General features: G+C 40.8%; 1 protein-coding gene across 2 annotated transcripts in view; it reads right to left on the bottom strand.

Moving 5' to 3' along the window:
• Nucleotides 1-2,224: 2,224 nt before the first annotated feature.
• Nucleotides 2,225-21,871, bottom strand: part of SMC6 (structural maintenance of chromosomes 6) — a 99,579-nt gene continuing 79,932 nt past the window's right edge. For both annotated transcript variants that reach the window (XM_030555383.1, XM_030555384.1), the window contains 5 exons: nucleotides 14,108-14,233; nucleotides 11,790-11,895; nucleotides 10,141-10,293; nucleotides 8,390-8,487; nucleotides 2,225-3,758 (listed from right to left, as the gene is read on the bottom strand). In XM_030555383.1, coding sequence (XP_030411243.1) covers nucleotides 3,650-3,758; nucleotides 8,390-8,487; nucleotides 10,141-10,293; nucleotides 11,790-11,895; nucleotides 14,108-14,233 — 592 coding nt within the window. In that variant the 3' untranslated portion in view covers nucleotides 2,225-3,649. The remainder of the gene's footprint in view (nucleotides 3,759-8,389; nucleotides 8,488-10,140; nucleotides 10,294-11,789; nucleotides 11,896-14,107; nucleotides 14,234-21,871) is intronic.

The raw sequence follows: 21,871 nt of genomic DNA, 5'->3' as shown, positions 1-21,871 counted from the left end.
CCACTTCACATGAATCTAGACACGTAAACACTGAACATTAACATCTCGCCTTACTGCAACTGAAGAAAACCTGGACCATTGAGGTCAGTTAAAATAGCAAAATTGAAAAGGAAGCTTTTCTAGACAAATTTAAAATTTGGCATAAAAAAGGGAAAAACAAAACAAAACAAAAAAACCTTTTAATTAAAACAGCTGGTTATTTGAAAGAACTGAGTTATACCGGAACCACAGCAACTTCAAAAGGATGCAGTCAGAATGACTGAATTTTAAACTGAGTTGCAAAAAAGCTCCTAATTGCTTTAAATTCCTAAGGGGCCAGAGAGTTTACTTGGAATAATTTGATAAATATAATTAATAAACAAAGAAAAATAGTATTTCCCCTATTTTTCATGATCAAAAGCTATTAAAACATTTTTATTTTTAAAGCAGGACCTCCCACTACATTGTACAATAGTAAAAACGAAACAGTAAGGTTATTGTATAACATACCTGCATGCGTTAACACTATACTACTGTTCCTAGGTATAGTACAAAATCAGAAGCAGAACTGTACAACAGCAAACAGAAGTAAACTACAGACACGTTTACTATACATGCTATTGCACATGGATCTTAACCCCGATATGCATTTTAGTAAACGTGTTATAACTGTATTTAGTTTTGCATATTGTTGCACATGCTACCTAGCAAATGTCATTTAAAAATATATGATATTTCATGTCTCTTAGGCTAGGTTTTTATATTTGTGACCATTACCATACTATCAGAGTGCCATTTCTTCCAGTGTTGTCTATTCCCTGGTACTGGCAGCTCTGTGTGGGGTATGCTTGTTTCCTTTAGGTTTCATTTTACTATAGATCTAAATTGTTAGATATGCATGCACATTTGCACAAGACATTAACATACATGCTTTGTTTAAATAGGATTCAGCATCTACCATCCTAAAAGGCAATATTTGCTAGTTGTATTATGCAGATGTCTAAAAGCCTCAAATGGCTGATAAAGAGAACCACTTGGGATGAGTGAGAGGGTAGTTTTCCAGTCAAAGATCATTTTGCCAACGAATTCTGCACTTTTTAGTCATAAGAACATACACTGAAAAGTACGAATCTTGTCATAGACATAGGAACTCCAATTCCATTGGAAAATCGAACACGTATGTTTAAAGTGATTTTGACAAATACAGTAAAAGTGTCCACACAAACTTGGCAGTTAAGTTTGGAAGAACTTGGTTTCCTCCCATTTGGGCAACAACTTATCTAGTTTAGGAAACTGAGACCTTACAGGAATTAAACTAACAGGTTTTCTCCCATTCTGTAGCACCAAGAAAGTATGTAAAAAACAAAGCAGCAGAGAACTCCAAGAGTAGGATGACAGCTATCTGCAGTCAGACGCGACGCATGAGGGCTACAAGGGGTCACGTCCCCCTGCCCTCCCCCCTCCCATTTGCAGCTTGGCTTGTACTGAGCATGCTTACACAGACTGTGCATGCTCAATAACACTGCTGAAGCTGGTTGCCATCACTCTACCCCCCTCTACAGCCCCTCAACCCCCAGTATGGGCAGGCACAGGTTGTCCTGCCTATAGTGCAAGATTTTTTGGTATGAGTATTTCTGATATTACACCATGCAATTTCTACTTTTTGATTGAATGTATTAACTAATAATACTTTTAACATTATATAACATTGGGTGAGAAGACAGCTTTAAAAAGATCTGAGCAAAAGTTTCAGAAAACCGGTTACTCGCCTTCTCGTAACTGTTCTTCGAGATGTGTTGTTCATGTCCATTCCAATCAAGTATGTGCGCATGTGCATGCACAGCAGCTGGAAGATTTTTTCCCCTAGCAGTATCCGTTGGGTCGATCTAGGCACCCTCTGGAGTGGTGCCATCATGGCGCTCAATATAAGGCCCTAGCGACCCTCCACCCTCTCAGTTCCTTCTTGCTGTCTACTCTGACAGAGGGGTGGAGAGTGGGTATCGGCATGGACACGAACACCATATCTCGAAGAACAACAGTTACGAGACAGTAGCCGTTTTTTCTTCTTCAAGTGCTTGTTCATGTCAATTCCAATTCTTGGCGGGGAAGGGAGAGATAAGATAGCTCAGTGGTTTGAACATTGGCCTGCTAAACCCAGAGTTGTGAGTTCAATTCTTGAGGGGGCCACTTAGGGATCTGGGGCAAAATCAGTACTTGGTCCTGCTAGTGAAGGAAGGGGGCTGGACTCGATGACCTTTCAGGGTCCCTTCCAGCTCTATGAGACAGATATATCTCCATATATTATATTAACTGTTGGCATTTCCAGTTGCATCACATGGTGAACAGGTCCATCTGGGGAAAGTTCCAACGTTTGAATATGGAGTTTGAGACATCTGGGCATAGGGACCACATGTGCCCATGAAAAGACCTGCTGAGACTGTCCACCAACTTGTTCTGTACTCCTGAGGTCCAGTGCTTGCAGGTGTATCGAATGAGCTACACAAAAGTCCCACAGCGTGGTCATGGTCACAACAAGAGCAAGGGGAAGTTCCAGCTAACTGTCACTGGCAATAAGAAGGAACTGAGGAGGTAGCAGGTTGGTAAGGTCCTATATTGAATGCCATGGTGTTGTCACACCAGGGGATGCCCAGACCGACCCAACCGATACTGCTAGGGGAAAAATTTTCCAGCTGCTATGCACTCATGTGCGCACGCCCAATTAGAATTGACATGAACAAGCACTTGAAGAAGAACCTATTGTTTTGTTACACTTTCCTTTATAAGTGGCTCTGTTCTTAAATGTATCAAGGCAAAATATTGCAGATGATATAAACAGTTAATATAATCAAAACAAATCACAGATACTGCCTGATAGCAAAATGATCCTGTCCTGGATACACTGAACAGCAAAATTCAGTCTTGAAAATTTAGTATATTTTACGTTACATTTTAAAACCTTCTTGAACAGTGTTGAAAAATATTACCCTAGCAGAATTTAAGTGAACTTGGACTCTGTGTGTGTGTGTGTGTGTGTGTGTGTGTGTGTGTGTGTGTGTAAACACATTTACTACTTATATCAATTTTTAAAGGGGTTTTTTTAAATGATTTTTCTCCAGCATAATTATACAAAATATATCTACATTTTTCAGAAGAGCCAAAAGAGTATATTTCATGTTTTAATCTACAGTAATTGGCAGTTTTAAAAAAAGTTAATTGAAATGAACATTTTCATTTAATTTTTTCCATTGAACCAAACTGAATTTTTTTTTAACTAAGTTGTAGTTTTACTAAAATTACACACTTCATTTACATTTTCATTACACAAATTATTTCTCTATAAAAAATAAAGGAACTCTCTCCTGTATTAGAAATATCCTTCAGTTGAATTCTCTTAACTCACAACAATAAGAAAGCAGGGGTTTGTCTACACAGGCTGTGGAGTGAAATGCACTAGGGAAATCTTAGTACGTACCAGCAGGGTATACACAGACCAATTAGTGTGCAACACGCTGGTATGCTTTAGAAATCCTACCCTACAGTGCACACTGCTGCACTATGTGTGTAAACAAGCCCTTAGTAATCTTACAGACATATAAATTATATACATTTCTACTATAAAAACCTGAACATATGGGATAGCATGTTAATGTGTCAAAGGTATTTATTAATTTTAGTCTTCTTCCTCTTCTTGATGTCTACGTTGAAAATTCAACATTGTTTGTCCTCTTTCAGGGTCTTGCATTCGGAGGATCCGAATAAGGCCGCTCGTGGGTAGGGAACTAGAAACAGAAAACACAATTTAAATAATGGCCCTTGTGAATGAGTTAATGTTTCTGCCAATTTGACTCTCCATTACCTGTTTGCCTTATATGACAGCAATTTTTCTTTGATCATATGAACCAGCAAAATAGAGTGAAATTCTGGCCCTACTGAAGTGAATAGCCAAGTTTCCAGAGATTTCAGTATGTCCAGAATGGTAACCCATGGTCTTTACCTTGAGCTATGAACTCTCTATATTTTATGCAACAAATACCATTTTTATTCCAGCCCCAAAATTTTAAAATCTAGACTGTATAAATTATACCAATGGAGTTTTAAACTAACAGCACAAACTCCAAGAGAAATAAAATTAGTGCTCGAACACCCCTTAAAGTTTACATTTACCTTAGATCCTGATGCTGCAAACATGCACTCACACAACTCAACCTAAGTGCAGTTATGCACATATGTGTACGCAGCATCCAGGCTTTAAATTGTGGCCTAGAGGCTGTTCCGACAAAATAGCTTAACTGTAATTTTCTGTACTTTTGTTTCCATTATATTAGTGTTCTTCCATATTAAAACTGCAATTAAATGCATATACTTTAACAAAATGTGAAATCAGACTTCATAATACTTCACTTAAATGTATGAAACCATATACACCTCTACCCCAATATAACATGGTCAAAAAATCTCACCATATTATAGGTGAGACTGCATTATATCGAACTTGATTTGGACTCCCCGTTCCTTGTTCCCTGACCACCCCTTGCAGAGACCCCTATCCCTAATCACCGCCAGGACCCCACCCTCTACCCATCCCCCGTGCTCCCTGTCCCCTGACTGCTCCGACCCCTATCCACACCCCTCACCCCGACAGGCACTCAGCAGCGGTGGGAAGCGGAGGGCCGCGGCTGTGAGCTGGTGGAGTGGAGCGGGTTGGGGCCGGGCTGCTCTGCTTCCCACTGCTGATGAGCACGGGGAGGTTGGGGAAAGGACGCCCTTCACACTCACCTGCAGTGGTGGGAAGCGGAACAACACGAACCCAGCCCGTTCCACTCTGCCACTTCCTAGCCACGGCGCTCCGCTTCCCGCTGCTGGTGAGTGCGGGGGGCTGGGGAAAGGATGCCCCCCGTACTAACCTGCGGTGGCAGGAAGCGGAGCAACGCGACCCCAGCCTGTTCCACTCTGCCACCTCCCGGCCGCATTGCACCACTTCCCGCTGCTAGTGAGTCTGGGGGGATCCCTTCCCCCAAGCCCCCTCCCCCGAGCGACACAGCCGAGGCCGGGACGAGGGGAGCAGAGTGGGCTGCTCCTGACCCCCTGCTATTACCCCGGGCCACTCTAGAACTGCAGGGATCCCAAAATTGCCCCCCCCCCACAGCTCCTGCCTCCTAGACCCTGGGGTGCGGGAGCCCCTGACTGCCCCGAGACCCTCTGCCTCTTATCCAACCCCTCGGCCCCAGCCCAGCCCCCTTAACATGCTGCTCAGAGCAGCACATCAGAGCTTTACCACATTGTATGCGAACCCATGTTATATCGGGTTGCGTTATATCGGGGTAGAGGTGTACCTAGAATAATACAATCAAATGGTGAATTCCTAACTAAATACAGCTTCATAAATTATTCAGAAAGGTATTTACTTTTTTAAAATATTATGACAGAATATAATTTTATTCTGTTCCTAAATTAATATCAAGACATTTATATAACAAATTTCAACGTAAAGGCTTTAATTCCATCATATCTTCTGGCGACTTCTTGAGAGTTCACATTCCATATTCAAAAAAAGTTATTAGCATTACTGCCCTTATTAATGCTAACTGACATTTTATGATGTGATTTTACTTAGTCTAAAGATTATGCATGGAAAAAAAGAGAGTCCCCTGTATTTATGGAAAAAAGCCACAGAACAACCACAAACCTTCCCTAGTACATCAACATTTTTCTTATAGCTACCTAGTTTGATTAGATTAAGTTTGTGATCTCCTTTTTAGATATACACTACTGTATTTCCTATTCCAGGGTTATAACATTACCAGGTTGACTTTACATTAAATTATCTTGAGCTGGGTTTGTGGGGTCTTAAATTGTGCTCTTAAATCCTAAATGCCTTTTAAAAAACAAAACAAAAACAAACAAAAAATCTAAATGCTTGATAGAATAGCTATGATACATCTACAGCAAACTTGCTCTTTGTTCCACCTCAGGCACAATAAATAAATTCCCTGTTTTCTCTAAGCTATGTAATGTTTATTTCTGCTCACATTATTCAGAGCAACAGACACTAAGACTGGCATCAATTGTATTTCATATCATATCTACTCTCCATTTCCCAAAGTAGGAATTTTTTATTATTATTTTTTTTTAAATAACCACGTCCACTATATATTTAATCATTAGTTTTCCAGTTACCCAAGTATCCTATCCTCATCTTCAGGGACATTTTGTACCTCACTTCACATAGCTGCATAGATTATGGGGAAAAATTTCAAGCAGTATTCCACACCTATCTCTTGGGTCCTTGTAAAAGGGCCAGGAACAAAACCAGGTCCTCATGGTTCATGAACATAAGGAGCAGACATCTTTACTGGCACCAGTATGGCTAGTAAGCACCAAATGAGGAGGGGCTTGTAATCAATCTACCCTCTTGATTGATCTAATTGAAGCCAGGAGGGTGCTCTAACAGAAAACTCAAAAGGGACTTCTAAATGTTTAATGAGAATCAATCTCAAACCTACAGACTCTCAGAGGTGGAGACACAACAGCCACTCTTTCCTAAACAATTTTACATAAGGATGCATGGAAGCAGATCATTGAAAAGCAAACCTGTTGACTCGCTTAGATATAACAGCATTTCTGAGACACCATGGCACTAAAATAATCAGTAATTCCTGGCCATCAAACTACATAGCACTCCTGGGGAATTCTGCACCAAAATATTAAAAATTCTGCGCACAATATTTTAAAATTCTGCAAACTGTATTTGTCAAGATAACACTACATAATTACACCAGTTTAAATTATTTTGGTAATTTATTTCAAAATACTGTCAACAAATATGTCTGTAACAATACAGACACACACAAAATTTTCCCCAGGAGTAGAGAGTTAATGAAACCCCTATGACAACACAGTTCCTGTTTCTCTGGCCCCTGTCTACTCTCAGAGCCCATTTGGAGGGCTGGACACCCACAACCCTTCCCCCACAGAGCCCAGCTACAGGCCCCCCGGGCCCAGATACCCACACCTTCTTACCCTCCTGGAGTCCACCTGCCCCCTCCTCCCCCCGGATACCTGCATGCCCTCATCCCCAGAGCCCAGCCCTGCCCCCACCCTAGCCCAGATATCCACACTTCCTCTCCCCTAGAGTCCAGCCACGGGAGCCTCCCCTTGCCCAGACACCCCTCTCACTCCCCTAGAGCCTAGGGATCCAGATGGAGAAACAGTCTGATGCTCAGTGCCAGGCTTACACATCCTGTGTGATGCCCTCTCCTTCCCTCAGAGCTAGTTGGGAACTGCAGCTGCCATGACCCCTCTAGCTCCCTCCCCTCGGCAGTATCTTCTATGTGCGAGTTGGCCTCTGCCAGGTCCAGCAGGCCCGAGTGGCAGCTAGCAGCACTGCAGCCCATTTCTGTGGAGGAAAGGGAATTCTGTGGGCACGTTAATTTCTGCATTGCACAGTGGCGCAGAATTCCGCCAGGAGTAAATATAGGGAAGAAACCTGGTCACAAAGGTGGAGGAATACTACAATTGCATTGGCTATCAAATGAAAATTTCTAAGGACAGAATATGTGCAGCTACAAAAATCCAGTCCATAATAATAATAATAGTAGGGGTGTATTAACAGCTTCTGAATGAGTGAACAAGTCAGCATGTTGCAAGAGATAAGCAGCAAAATATAGTAAAATAATGAGAGAGAACAATAGAGAACAATTACTCCAGATAAAATGGTTTACTGTAACAGTAAAACAGTTTGCAGAAAGTTTGATATCTTAAGCAAATTACTCCTTGGAATAGTTTGTTCTGGAACATAAAAAGGAGAGGTTACTTTGAATTAATTTTAAGTAACACAGGAAATGGTTCAGAGAGCTAGTGTAGTGAAGATACTAAGGCAACATCTACACTAGAAGCTTGGGGTCTGATTCCCAGCTTGTGTAGACATACTAGTGCTAGCTCTCATCTGAGCTTGCATGCTAAAGTAGTAGTTAAGCTGTAGTAGCACAGGCAGCACCAGCTACATACCCATGGGATTCAAGCAGGGTTTGCACTCAGAGCAGCTAGCACAGTGTTACTGCTGCCACTATCCATGCTACCACAGCTACACTGCTATTTTTAATGCACTTGTTTAGATGAGAGCTAGTGTATGTCTATGTGACCTGGGAATCACACTCTATTTCACAGTGAAGATGTACCCTAAATAAGAGTGACCACAGTATCTTGAAGCTTGAAATTGTTGAAGGAGAGTGGAGTAGGGAAGTGAACAAATACTACTTAAATGCTCACAGTGGCCATTTAAGAATGCTTTGGATGCGGATATCCTAGGCATATATATACTGTGAAAAAGTCTATTGCCTTCTTTCTTACATATCTATTTAACATTTCTAGTGCACTTTTTGAGCTACGAAGTTTAAGGAAAAATGATTACCTCATGCTCTGTGGGGTGAGCAAAATGAATTGTCTATGACGTTGAGAATCTGCCATCTTGAGCATCATGTCCATTGCAATTCTTCTATTAACCATGTCCTAAGAACAGAGGATTGACCAGTTATTGGTGTTTATAATATATGTTTATTGTCTTGCATTACTGTATAGAGAAGCTATTAATATAAGCACCTGCAAAAACTAAATTAAGTTTGGAGATATTTTGCTAACACAATTAACTAATTAACTGAAACACGTACATTGAAATTCCATCAAAAAAATCTACATCAAGAGAACATTAAGGTTACAGCCAAACACTAAAATTTAGGAAGTGTACAGAGGCTGTGTGCCTGTCATTAAACCAATCCCTTTGCATATGTGTACTATGATACAGCCTTCAACTACACACTAACCTACTATATCTTAATACATCAGACCTTTTTCTACTACTCTGGATACGTGCATAGCACCTTATGCTATCATGCACCACTCAGCATACACCTAAGAGTGCTTGGTAGTCACTTATATACAACATGCACAATGAACAAAGCACAGACTCCTACAAAGACCTGCCTTCTTGCTGTCAATTACACAAATGGACCATACAAAGTTGCAGAAAAATGTGCATGTATATTGTATTTGAAAACCAGAATATGACCATGAAATTAAACACTGTATTGTAATGCACATGCACAGTGGTGGTGTTACCTATTGCTGTCCTGATCACTTCACCGTGCAACCTTTAAGTTCTCTCAAAGTTTCTCACTGGAATTTTCTAGATTTGTTTTTAGGACTCTCAAGAGTCCAAAGACAGACTCTGGCATAATTAACAATGTTCAAACAAGAGCTGAATTATATCACAAAACCCCCAAATCAGGTAGGAAGTTGGCATTTATGTTTGAGGTGCATACACTGCAGAGTATCTGTATCCTCCCTGTCTAGATTTATAATATAATCAACGCATACAATGCATCTATCACGCAAGGTCCTGAAGCCATAAAAGCCCATCCTCAACATAATCCGTGATCATATCCTGGTCAGAGAGGTCATCAGCTATAACAGAGGAAATATGAATGGCAACCACTTGGTTCTCCACTGACAAGTTGAACACACACTACAAAGCGGACTGCCTGATCTCCACAGAGGCATTCTTTGATAGGAAGGCACTGTACAGGGTTTTCCTATATAAATTCTTTATAAATCGAGTTAGAAGATATGAGTTTGTATTGGTATTTTGATACTAATTCATCTGTGTTTCAATATCTTTGGAAGAACTCTGGTGTATAAGCATGGAGAGGGATGTAAACCTACCTCGTGTTTCCAAGAAGCAACACTGAGCTAAACTGCTTGTGAAGGCAAAACTGTACACTGATGAAGTGAGGGCATGAGCTAGGACCAGAGCTTTCTTAGCAGATCTCTGAGGAAACTCAGTGATGTTATGCAGACAGTTATGGACTGGGGAAAATGTTAAGATCCAGAAGAGCAAGTTATGTGGAAGTTATATTTCTGAGTTATCTCACAAATTCAACTTATATGTTAAAGTAGTGAGACTTATTTACACAGACAAGCGCCATATTTCTGGTTACCAACTTAGAAAACCAGAGAGTAAAGTTGATGTATTCTCTGATTAGCATTATAGGAGGAAAAATGTTAGTAGGTTCTACCATAGTCTTTCAACTTTCCAATGATCTCCACTTAATTACTTTGGTAGTTTATACAGCAAAACTGGAAGATGTAGGTTAAATTTATACTTACCATGAAGACATCAAATTCATCCAAGCACCTGAAAGGAGATTCAGCAATGGACCACAGAGAAAGAATGAAACAAACTGTTGAGAAAGAACGTTCACCTCCTGATAGAGATCGCATGTCGTTTAGAGCAGCCTTGTTTATATCTCCAGGCTGGACCTTGAATTAAGTTAAGACATTCATTTAATTAGTAGATCATGATGGATACTTGAATAAGAAGCACAACTGTAATCTTTTCATACAAGATTTACGTTTACAAATATTAAACTAACATGAATATGAATATATATATGTAGCAACACAGAAAGTTTGTATATTTCAGTGTATATGTATCTGAATGAAACTAAAATAGTTCAATCATACACAATTTTGTAAGGGTTAGTTGCAAGTCAGCTGTCCCACTGCTTTGCCCAAATAAAAATGGAACAGGTTTAATTTAAACCAATAACTCAGCCTATGACATCTTTAATTCTTTATTTTTAAAGTGTTAAACTCATCACCCAGTGTAGTTATGTTTCTGTCAAACACCAATGATCCTAGAACTGCAGCAAACTATACCACTACTGGTGTTTTAACGAGGAATAGCCCCTCTGTATGAATATATGAAATAGGGTAAACAATTCTTTGTTCCTTGGATTACAGTGACACCTTGTGGTATCTATATTTTTTTATTCTGAAGTGCTTGAAAAAAATAAAAAAGTTGTTTTAATTAAAAAGATATTGTAACAAAATATACTGGTAAACATACATTGTGTTTGCTGGTAAACTTTTTAAACAAAGTATTTCATAATTTGTTTCTTCTCTTTTTCTTTCAAGACAAATACAGGTGCTGAATCGCTCTACACAATATGTCAACAGGACAGAAATCAAAACAAGAGGGACCCAAGAGAGGGACTTGATGCATCTGAGCAGCAGAAATAATGAACTGCCTTTTTTGTGTTTTGGTTAAAGACAGTGTTGTATGTTACAAGAATCTGAAATGCTATCCAAGTTTTGTATCTTACCCCACATTTCTCCTATCTAGAGAAAAACATTTTGATCACAAGTGATTTATATCCTTTTTTAAAAAAAAATTATAATTGGTCTTCAGCTGTTAAAAGGTCTGAAAAATTGTGCAAGTCTAGTTAGAGAAACTACCACACTAAGGTAGGATAACATCAAATGACAAAATTACTAATTGTAAATATCAGGTGGAATTTACTGGACACTGCTGTAACAGACCATGATTTCTCTTGTTTTCATTTTCCTAATCATCGTTTGAAAAGTTAGAATGCAAGTCTGAAACAATGCTGACCAATTATACATTTACTACATCTTCACATTTTAAATTTACATTTAGATATCTATTCCTGTAACAGCTCATCTTGTTTTTTTCTGCACCTGCATCCTCTTACAGGATAATCAATTCACACTAACTGTAAATGTCAGAAGATTATACTATATGACTTCAGATGGAGAACAAAAAATAGTAAAGTAAGTTGACAGAAACCAGATACTTTGTTTTCATGCAAAAATCTGCATTAGTAAATGCCAAGTAACTGAAATACAAAAAGGTACCCAAACAGAATTTTTTAAGGGTTAAAAATTCCACCAAAGTTTAACATCAAACATATCTTTTGGTAAGCTATTAATAAAGAAAATACAAAGTGACTTACTGTTATTGAAAGTGTTTCATTCTTGTGGTCAAAACTCATTTTTCCAGAGTAAGATCGCTGACATAATAAGAAGTTAAAATAGAACTTGCATCGTAAAGTAAGGCACCTTTTTGGATAAATTATGCAAATAAACACCAAATCAGTAATCTTTAAAAATAATATACATAAAAAAGGTGAACAGATTTAGTGTCAAAGATCCCACAACAAAAATGAACGAGTGGAATCTTAATCAACATTAAATTACTGCTTCATTTTAATAATATAATACATACAACAATACCTTTGTTCTATGTGTTAATGTTGCATATATAGCATACCTAACAGAACCACAAAAGCAAGGAAATTAATCAAACCATTTAAAAGTACATACTCCTCTACCCAGACACACATACACCTCATTACTAAAACACTCAACAATTTAATTTTACTTTAGTATGGATGGGAGCCATCTATCACCAGCTTCCCAGACTTATCCTCATTACTATGTATTCTCTGCAGTTCTGGGGGAAAAAAACACATTCACTCAATATTTGGAGAAGGGTTTGTTGGAATTGTTAGCACTTCTATTGCGGCACAGTTGAAGTAGTGATGCTTTGCGTGGTAAGGTGGTTATTTTAGTTGTGAAGTGTGGATAGAGGAGTAGAAAGTACAAACTGTTAGAGGCTTTAACTTTTCCTTGCTTACTTTAGTGGTTTTGCATTGGATGTAAAATCTACAGCCTTAACTCTCACACACTATACTGTTTTTGTGTATTAATTTTCCTCTTTTTTAGATTAAGAAAGGCTCTCCAATGCAGCAATGGCAACTTTTATGAACAATATCTGCTCCTGAGCCAGAAAGGCACTCTCATGAAGAGCCTAGTATTTGTCAAAGCTCCTGTTGCTTTGTCATAGATCCTGTTTTCTGTGAAACTCTCCTGTTGGTTCAGGAGAGGAACTCTGAAGCCAGCTGAACAGTTTAGGAAAGAACAGGATCTTTGAGTTTGGTAGTGGTTGCTTTCATGAAGCCCAGGGGCTCCTGTGCTGGCTGAATGATTTCACAGAGAACAAGATCCTTGACACAGTATCAACTGCTTTATCAAAGAGGCTGCAGCAGTTTTATGGAGCTCCTAGTTTTCAATAAACCAATAGCTATTGCACAGAGGATCCTGGTGAAAACTGTTCAGCCATAAGTGGGCCAGAAGAGGTCCTTTCTTTGAGAAACCAGCAGCTACGTGAGAATTATAAATCTTCATGTCCCCTGGCTAACTGTTGTGCAGAAGGATTCAATTATGACAAAGACCACTAATTTTTTTTGTTGCTGTTAATTTACAAAATATTTTAACAACTCCAGAGAGCCCAACAAACCCAAAAATGTACATTTTTTTGACTTTCTGAAATTTGTCATTTTGAAGCAGAAAATTGAGATTGAGAATGTGAATTTATTTTGGGGACAAAATTAACTGATTTTCTTGAAAATCTTCAGAAAATGCAAGCTTTAGTCAGAAATTATATACTAAAAATTGGGACAGATGCACTGTCTTTGAGGTTGAACTCCCATTTTAAGAGCATAACAGAATGCAGTCTTAGCTGTGATGTCTCAATGGCTCGATCATAACATCTATTAGAAAAGTTAGATCCACTTCCTTAGACCCCAAAAAACACACCAAGTAAGTATTTACTGCACAGCATCTTAAGCTATTTTTTTAAAAGCAATAATTTAAACTTTAGTTATATATTGCAGCTAACTTGTTATTCTACAGCCAATACCCAAAAGCCACTGGAAAGGTAAAAAGGGGAAGGATCTACAGCTTTTTTGTTAAATATATTATCTCCTCGCTCTACAAAAGCTCCACACCACAACTCCTTCAAGAAAGAACAGTTATTTACCAGTAAGTGTGGTTCTTTGAGATGTGTTGTTCACATGAATTCCATTCTTGGTGTGCATACACCCCATGTGCAGAATATCAGATTCTTTCGGCCAGCAGAGTCTGCTGGGGTTGCACCTGCATACTAAATGCTCTCATCCCAGGGAATAAAGGACAGAGCAGACCCATCTGTCCCCCAGTTCCCTCACAATACAGAATTCCAGAGAAATAGGTCTTCACAGAAGCAGGGAAGGAGCGCAGGTTCTGGAATCTATGTGGACAACACATCTTGAAGAAACACAGGAAGTGTACAGAAGTAAGCATAAGTTGAATACAGTGGCTCTGGGAAATTCTGAGTGGCCCCGTGAAATGCCTAAATTTCCCCAATCGACAGAATTTTATGACAAATATTTTTAATCTGCCCCATCATAGGTATTTAAACCACTAACACTATAATGAAGATCACACTCACCTTCTGAATTGTTGATACATTTTGTATCTCTGTGTCATTATTTGATCCAGCAATTTAATAAACTTCTTCAAATTCTTCACTTTACTTTCTGCATCCTGGTATTTGTCCTTTGCTTCAATAAGCTGCCTGTTTTATCAGCAAAAAGATTTTCATAAATATCTAGTTAAACTCAAAAGATGCTGTTAGGACCCAAGCAAATTCTTGATGTTTAATTTAAAACCAGGCTGACAACCAAAACTCTCTTTTCAGAAAACAAAAAACACACACAATCACTCTAAAACTAACATTGTGTGGGCACATAAGCTAAATTTTCACAGGGAAAGGGAAAATCACTGTTAAAAGAAAGATTATTGTTTGTTGGGGAAGAAAAGGAACAGTAAATTTCTTAGCTGATACAGTAAAAGCTTTTTTTTTAACCAGCATGCTGGGAGAACGGGAGTGCCGGTAAATTAAAAATGCCAGTTAACTCAGAGGGAGGGGTGGGGGGGGGTGGGAGGGACTGAGGGGTATGCTCTGGGAGGAAATTTTGGTCGGGGGGGGGGGAAAGAGTGGCGCTCATCTCCAGCAGCTCTTCATCCCTGCTGCTCCTGGTGGAGGTGTGGCCAAGCATCTCTGCAAGCAGGCACGCTGCCTCCATCTGCAGGCACTGCCCCCCGCAGCTCCCATTGGCATGGTTCCCAACCAAAAGGAGCCATGGAGTCAGTGCTTGGGGAGGGGGAACAGAGGCAGCGTGCTTGCAGAGCCACCTGGCTGTGCCTCTCCAGTAATAGCAGGGATGAGGAGCCACCTGAGGTGAGCACCCTCCCGCCATCCGGCACCCCAAACTCCTCCCAAGCCCCCACCCCCTGCCTGCCCTGCACCAACCGCATTATAAACCAGACTTTCAGTGCAGATCAGAAATGTCGGTTTATAGAGCTTGCCGGTTGGTAAAGTGCCTGATAAAAGAGCTTTTACTGTACTTTCTTTTCTGCTAGCAGTGTCTCACACAATTCTGATATGTATGGGCTATTTCCCTCTCTTCTACTTCCCTTCCATTCTGATATATATGGTCTATTCCCCTCCTGTCTTCAGTTTCCAGTACAAAGCTGTAGCATATCTTATGCTAGACAGGCCCCCTTCTCTGGTGTGCCACCAGATGAGTCGTTTCAAAGTAAAAACTCAGAATGTGATTAGTAACAATAACTTCAGTGTCAGCCAGTTAATTGTGTATGGCAGGCTACAGTCTACAAAGGTAACTATCAAAATAAAATGTTGTCCCTTGGCTATTAAGACATCCAAGGAGGGTAGAAATGTGGGAAATATTGCCAGCAGAAAGGAATTATCAGGTAAAAATTTATCATTCTGCAGCCCCGTGTCTCCCACAATTCTGATATATAGAGGAAGTAGCCAGCAGTGAACAGAAGTAGGGATGGATGGAGGAAAAAAAAAAAAAAGACAGGGTACAGCACTGTTGATTGCTTAAAAGGCAATACTATTAGTGGACCACCACCTGCAGCACCTTCTCACCATAGGAGGCCTCTGCTGAGGACAGAAATTCCACTTTATAGTGCCTAAAACGTATTAGCCTGAGACTATGTTGCTGTCCTGCAGATCTCTGTGGTGGAAGCACAACTCTTTGGCCCATGAGGTTGCCACAGATCTTGTGGAATGGGCCTTGATTCCATCTGGAATAGGAGCCCCTCTCATGCCATATATGCCTCTAAAATACAGAGCTTGATCCATCTAACCAAGGATAGTTTGGAAACTCCGAGCCCTTGGCACTTCAGATGAAAGACAAACAAGGAGCTCACAACCTTCTTGTTCATTCTGTGCTCTTGACATAGATCTTCAGTGCTCTTCGAACATCTATTGCACGCCACAGCTTTATACCCTGGTACTGTGGCTTTGGACCGAATGAACTAAGGATGATCTCTTCTGAGGCATGGAAAGATGAATTCATCTTAGGCAAGAACAATTCTGGAATTCTTACCACCACTTGGTCATTGTGGAACCCACAGTGGGGCTCCTGCATGCATAAGCTACCTGTTCAGAAACTTGTCTAGCAGACATCATGGCCACCACAAAACAGGTTCTGAGGCACAGACAGAAGGCAAATATTTATGTCAGTGGTTCAAAAGGGTGAAATAGTATGCTACTTATGGCTGACACCTGAAGTACTCCGGTGCTGTGCTGAGGTCCCTTCTCTTCAAGAACGTCCTGAACAACAGGAGTATTAAGATCTTTGGCATTCTTGATACCATGCAACCTACTCCAGATGGAGGAGTAAGCCTTTAATGTGGAAGCTCTTCTGGAGGAGAGTTCTGATCACTTTGAATGATAGACCAACACTTCCCTTTAATAGCCAGACTATCAGTTTTATAGATGGTCTGGGTATGGTTGGAAGAATGGGCTTTGGCAAAGGATGTCTGTGTTCTCACTAATAGCTGCAATGGTGGTCCCAATTTCAATCTATCAGACTAGAGAAACATGGTCTCCTTTGCTGTTGCAAAGTTGGCATTGTCACCTTTGTGCCTTCTTACTTTATCTCCTGGATCACCTTTCCTAGATGTGGAAAGGGCATGAATGAATATAGCAGGCCTTGTGGCCACATCTATGTGAAAGAGCATCTGTCCCCATAGACGCTGGATCTGTTTCCCTCGTGAAGTATTCTTCTGGTGAAGAACCCTGCTTTGGGTTCTTGTGATTGGTAAACAGGTTGACTGAAGCGAGGCCAAACGTCTGCAAGATCAAAGTGAAGACTTTCTGATTTAGGCACCATTCTAAGTTAATGACTGTCTGCTGAGCCAGTCCATCTTTTGGTTCAGTTCTCCTTTTATGTGTATCGTTCTTACAGCAGGAAGGGTCCTATATGCCCATTCCAGTACTGATATTTTTTGTAAAGTTGAACTCCTCTCTCTCCCTGGTTGTTGAGAAAGGCCATAGAAGTTTGTACTGTCCAATTGGAACAGAATATGGTCGCCTTCTAGATAGCTCTGGAACATTAGCAGAGCTAGATTGACTCTCAGGCTCTTTACTCAAGAGTCTGAGGCATCTTGTGCTTTTCTGTGGCTCAGATGTGTGCACCCCACCCTATCAGGCTGGCATTGGTTGAGAGTTCCTGTGGGTCTAGAAGGCATATGAGAAGACCCCCGTGGAAATTCTCTGGGACTGCCCATCATCTTACAAAATCCAGTACCTAGTTTAGGACCTAATCCTCCATGTGTTCCAGACAATGGTTCCATACTTTCAGTACAAAGGCCTGGAAACCCCTGATAAAGAGACCCTGTCCATAGGGTGATCTCTATACATGATATCAGAAGACCCAATATTTGGAGACAATGTGTTATGGTTGGCCTTATATACTTGACCAGTATAGATACCACATACTGGATCTCCTGAAATACATCCAGTGATGGATAGACCTTTGCTGCAGAAGTGTCCATTTCCATTTCTAGCTGAATTATCTTTGTTTGGGGGGAAATCAACATTTTTACTGGTGTTTATCACAAAGCCATGCACTTGGAGAAGATCCAGAGTCCAAACTGTGGCACTATGTTTTGCAGCTTGGGTCGGAGCTCTGATCAAAGATGTTATCCAAGAAGGATACAGATGAGTGCTCTGAAACCTGAGTTTGGCTGTTACAACCGCAAGCATCTTGGTAAATACTGTGATGGCTGATGAAAGACCAACTAGAAGAGAGTTTGGTACTCGCAGTAAGCCAAACGATATGCAACTTTCTACAGTCTGTGGTGGCATGAGCACATGAGAATGTGGAGATCTCCATTTTCTAGGCCCACAGAAGTGAGAAAGTCCCACTGGGACAGGGATGCCACTGTTGAATCTAGGGTCTCCATCTGGAAAATCATTTTCTTCATCTATTTGTTGAGCCACTGAGGTCCCACATGGCTCTGACTCCTCCTACCCCAGTGCACTTTGGACAATGAAGAAAATACAACAGAAACCTGAGAACCTTGTTCCTGAAGGAACTCCTACTACTCCTACATTCAGGGGATGCAAAATTTCATTCAACACCAGTTTTTATTAGATGACGCTGCTGGGGATTGGGTGAAGGGATGGGGTGAGGCTTTTAATACAAGGGACTTATCTGTAACTCACTATCCTTCTTCACCCACTTGCCTGTGGTTGATATGTACCATTCTTCTGAGAAATAGGATCTAGGCAGACACGCATTTGTTCCTTGTCATAGTGGAGTCTTACAGGCAGTGGGACTTCCTTTGGATTTTCCACCCAAGCCCTGGTTCCAGGGTTTTCCCGATATGCCTGTTGTCTTTCCTCTGGTACTTTTGTGAGGATGGATGAAAGGAGCATTTCTGTCTCTTGCTGGGTTTATAATTAGTGTTCACAGGATTGCATGCGGAGGGACTGTTTCAGTTTGGCAGCGCTTTCTGCCACTATATTATCCAATTTTTCCCCAAATAGGAGAGAGAGACTTTTAATTTAGATGAACATGGGATTTGTTTCGTTCCAGAGAAGAAGCCATACACTGTATCTGGCTACTGACCTGGATTCCATGGCCCTTGTTGAAAATCTCATTACCTCCATTGAGGCACCTTCCATGAAGGCTGTTTCTAGGAAAATTTTCTTAATAGCAGGCCAGAAGTATGACTGGTCTCCGTTCTTCAGGCAGGATACTGTAACTCTTGTAACTGCCAAGGATGCTCTAAGGGAGGACGAGGAAGCTTTAAAGTCCCTTCTAAGGCTAGCTTCCACCTTTCTGTTGTCTGGATCTTTGGGGAAAAAATCCCCTTCTGATGGTATCACCATATCTTTTGCTAGTAATGTCACTGCAGCACGGACCTTTGGAATATCAGAATGACACTTTTGGGGCCCTTGACATTTATAGTATTTTAGGTGCATGCTTGTTCGTGTGTTCCCCCTTGCCTGAGGTTTCCCATCCTTCTCGAATCACATCTTCAAAGGATGGGTACAGGGGAGCTGCTTCCTCCAGTGAGGATTTGGAAGGCAAGGATTTGTTTTTAGGTATGTCCTAGTTTTCCTATTCAGGTTGGATATGGATTGTGGATACAAACTTTCTGCACATGGTTCTGCACGTCTTGGGATGAAGTTCTTGGCTTTATTTTTCCCACGTCCTTCTCAGAAATAGAACCTCTGCAGAGGAGGAGCTGCCTGAGTCAGAGGACTTTGCACCTTACCTTGCCCTCTTTAGCGTTCTGGGGATTTTTTTTTGTCCTGCTTTGTGGATGCTGTTGCCCAACAGTGGCCAGAGCATGGTCTCTTGCAGTTTGCTGAATGCACAGCCTTGTGCTCTCTGGACACGTCTCCCTCATTGTCCTCCCACTTTAAGGTCCCAATGCCTCTGCCTAGGAGATGGGGTTTCATTCCCAAGTTCCCTGGTGGAACCAGGAAGAGGGAGAACTAGATAAAAGCCCCGCTTCTCTCCCCAGGGAACAGACAACTCATTTTAGGACTTGGGCAGGGGGACCACGAGGCCCCTAAAAGTCCCCTCTCCCCTTCTTTACAGTCCTATGCTGCCCTGGGATTTACACCATGGGCTTGCTGAAGTCCTCATTCTTGGAATCTCTTTCTCCACTCTGTCTGGCTCTCCTGATTGGGCTTTCTTGTGTTGGAGTTGCAGCTTTTGGGGACAGTAAGAGATCCAACATGCCTTTCTGATTAACAGCCCTGTGCTCTATCAGTACAAGAGTAGGCTAGCTGAGAATAGGCAGGGCACAATTTGCCCTCCAAAGAGCCTGCAAAAGCTGTCTCAGATAGAATACTGCTTGAATTTAGCTTAGTGATGATGCAACTGCTCTGCCGTACCTCGGGATTGGGGGGGACAGGAGTCTTGTAGTGAGTGCTGCAGCACTGGCTCAGCGTGGCTGAGACCAACACACTGCTCAAGATCCAATCCAGGCGAGGGAGAGAATGACAACAAAGGACAGCTGCTTACTACTGCCCCCCCCCCACCTAAAAACAATAAAGCCTGTCAAAGAAGAGTCAGGAGCAAAGCGATTAGCCACGTGACTACTGCAACGAAAGCAAAAGATCTGACGGCTAGCCAGAGAAGGGAGCATGCTAGAATTGGCTGTGCTACCACTTTGAACTGCCTCCAGAAACTGCAGACAGGACAGAAATAGCCCATACATATCAGTATTGCGGGAGATGCTTGACTGTTGAATAACAATTTCAATTTTACCTCTACATTTGTGTTCTCATAACAAGAAGTTATTTAGTCTAGAATTGACTATTGGATTGACTGTGTCCAACAATACACAGAGGTACCTCACTGGTTGAGATCTGCTATCCAACAGCTCCCCCAATAACTGTATTACAAGCTCCATTAGGTAACATTTCAAAAGCTTCTAACTCTATAAAACTCACATTTACAGGGAAGGGAAATAATCCAGACCAACAGATTTTCTGTTATGAGCAGATAAATTACAGAAAAAGTCTCACAATCTGTCAGTCTGGAACAGATTGTTTAGAATTAGCAAGCAGTCCAAACCCAGATTCTCCATTGCTCTGAGTCTTCAGAGTCAATACTCAGACGATTCAAAAGAACATTTGGCAAGGGACAGGCAGACAAAAAGGACACTGAGCTGTCTTCCCAGAGTCAGGACACAAGATGTCATTCTAAGACTGGATAGGCTTCTGAAATCTATGGGCAAGGATCCACTGGTAATGGGTCATAATGGCACTACTGACACTGTGTTGTGAGATCTCTCGCAGACAGCAGATGACTTCAGGAAACTCAGAAGTGTGATGAAGAACAAAAATATCCAAGCAATCTTTTCTGAAATCCTTCCTGTCCTATGAAGAAAGGAAGGCAGGAGGCAGAATATTCTAGGTAAGTGGTGTTGGGCTTTGATTTTGTGGAAGATTTGTCCACCTTCTAAACTATATAGTTTACATGGTCTTCACCTCAGTAAAGGGTAAACCAATCTCTGACTACACTAGGATGGCTAGAGTAGTCAAGAGGGGGTTAAACTAGTAGCAAAAGGGGAGGATACAAAGCGGGAAGAAATAAGCCATCAGTTAGCACAAAAATGAGGATGTTGATTAATCAAGGAACCAAAGGAAATGAAGAGAAGAAATTACTGAATTGCCTACACACTAATACCATGGTAACAAAAAAAGAGGAATTGGAATTGCTTATTTAGAAGCATAAATTCAATCTAGTTGGTATTAATGAAACCTGGGGGGTTTATCTGCACAACTGGAATGTTAAAATCAATGGCCATAACCTATTTAGGAAGGAGCAAATGGGGAGAGTGAGTAGTACTCTACAGCAAAAATGGCATTACCTGTTTCCAAGTCATGGACAACTCAGAAGAAAATGGTCTTGAATACTTATAGATCAATGTCCTAACAGATAAAGCACAAGATGGGGTAGTAGCTGTTGTGTGCTACAGACTATCAAATCATGATACAGAACAGGATGACTGCTTCCTTATGTGCCTCTCTACAATGTGCAGGATAAAAACTCTGTGATCATGGGTATCTTCAATATGAATGATATACGCTGGAGGTCTCATGCTACCCATACTAAAAATATACTTGGAATTTCTAAACATATAGATGACAATTTCCTAACTCAAAAAGTGTTGTAGCCAACACAGTGGAATTCTATATTAGACCTTGTTCTACAGATAAAGTGGAACTGATGACAGAACTAAAAGTTAATGGTAACTTAGCTACAATTAATCACGGCTTGATGACATTTATAATGTGCAAGCAGAAAAAAGTCTAGACCAGTAAAATAAATGATAGATAGATAGATAGATGGAGACAGACAGTTTTAGT

This window comes from Gopherus evgoodei, chromosome 3, assembly GCF_007399415.2.
Source record: "Gopherus evgoodei ecotype Sinaloan lineage chromosome 3, rGopEvg1_v1.p, whole genome shotgun sequence".
In the NCBI taxonomy this organism is placed as follows: Eukaryota; Metazoa; Chordata; order Testudines; family Testudinidae; genus Gopherus; species Gopherus evgoodei.
Note: the sequence above shows the minus strand (reverse complement) of the source record. Positions and strands in the feature narration are given on the sequence as shown.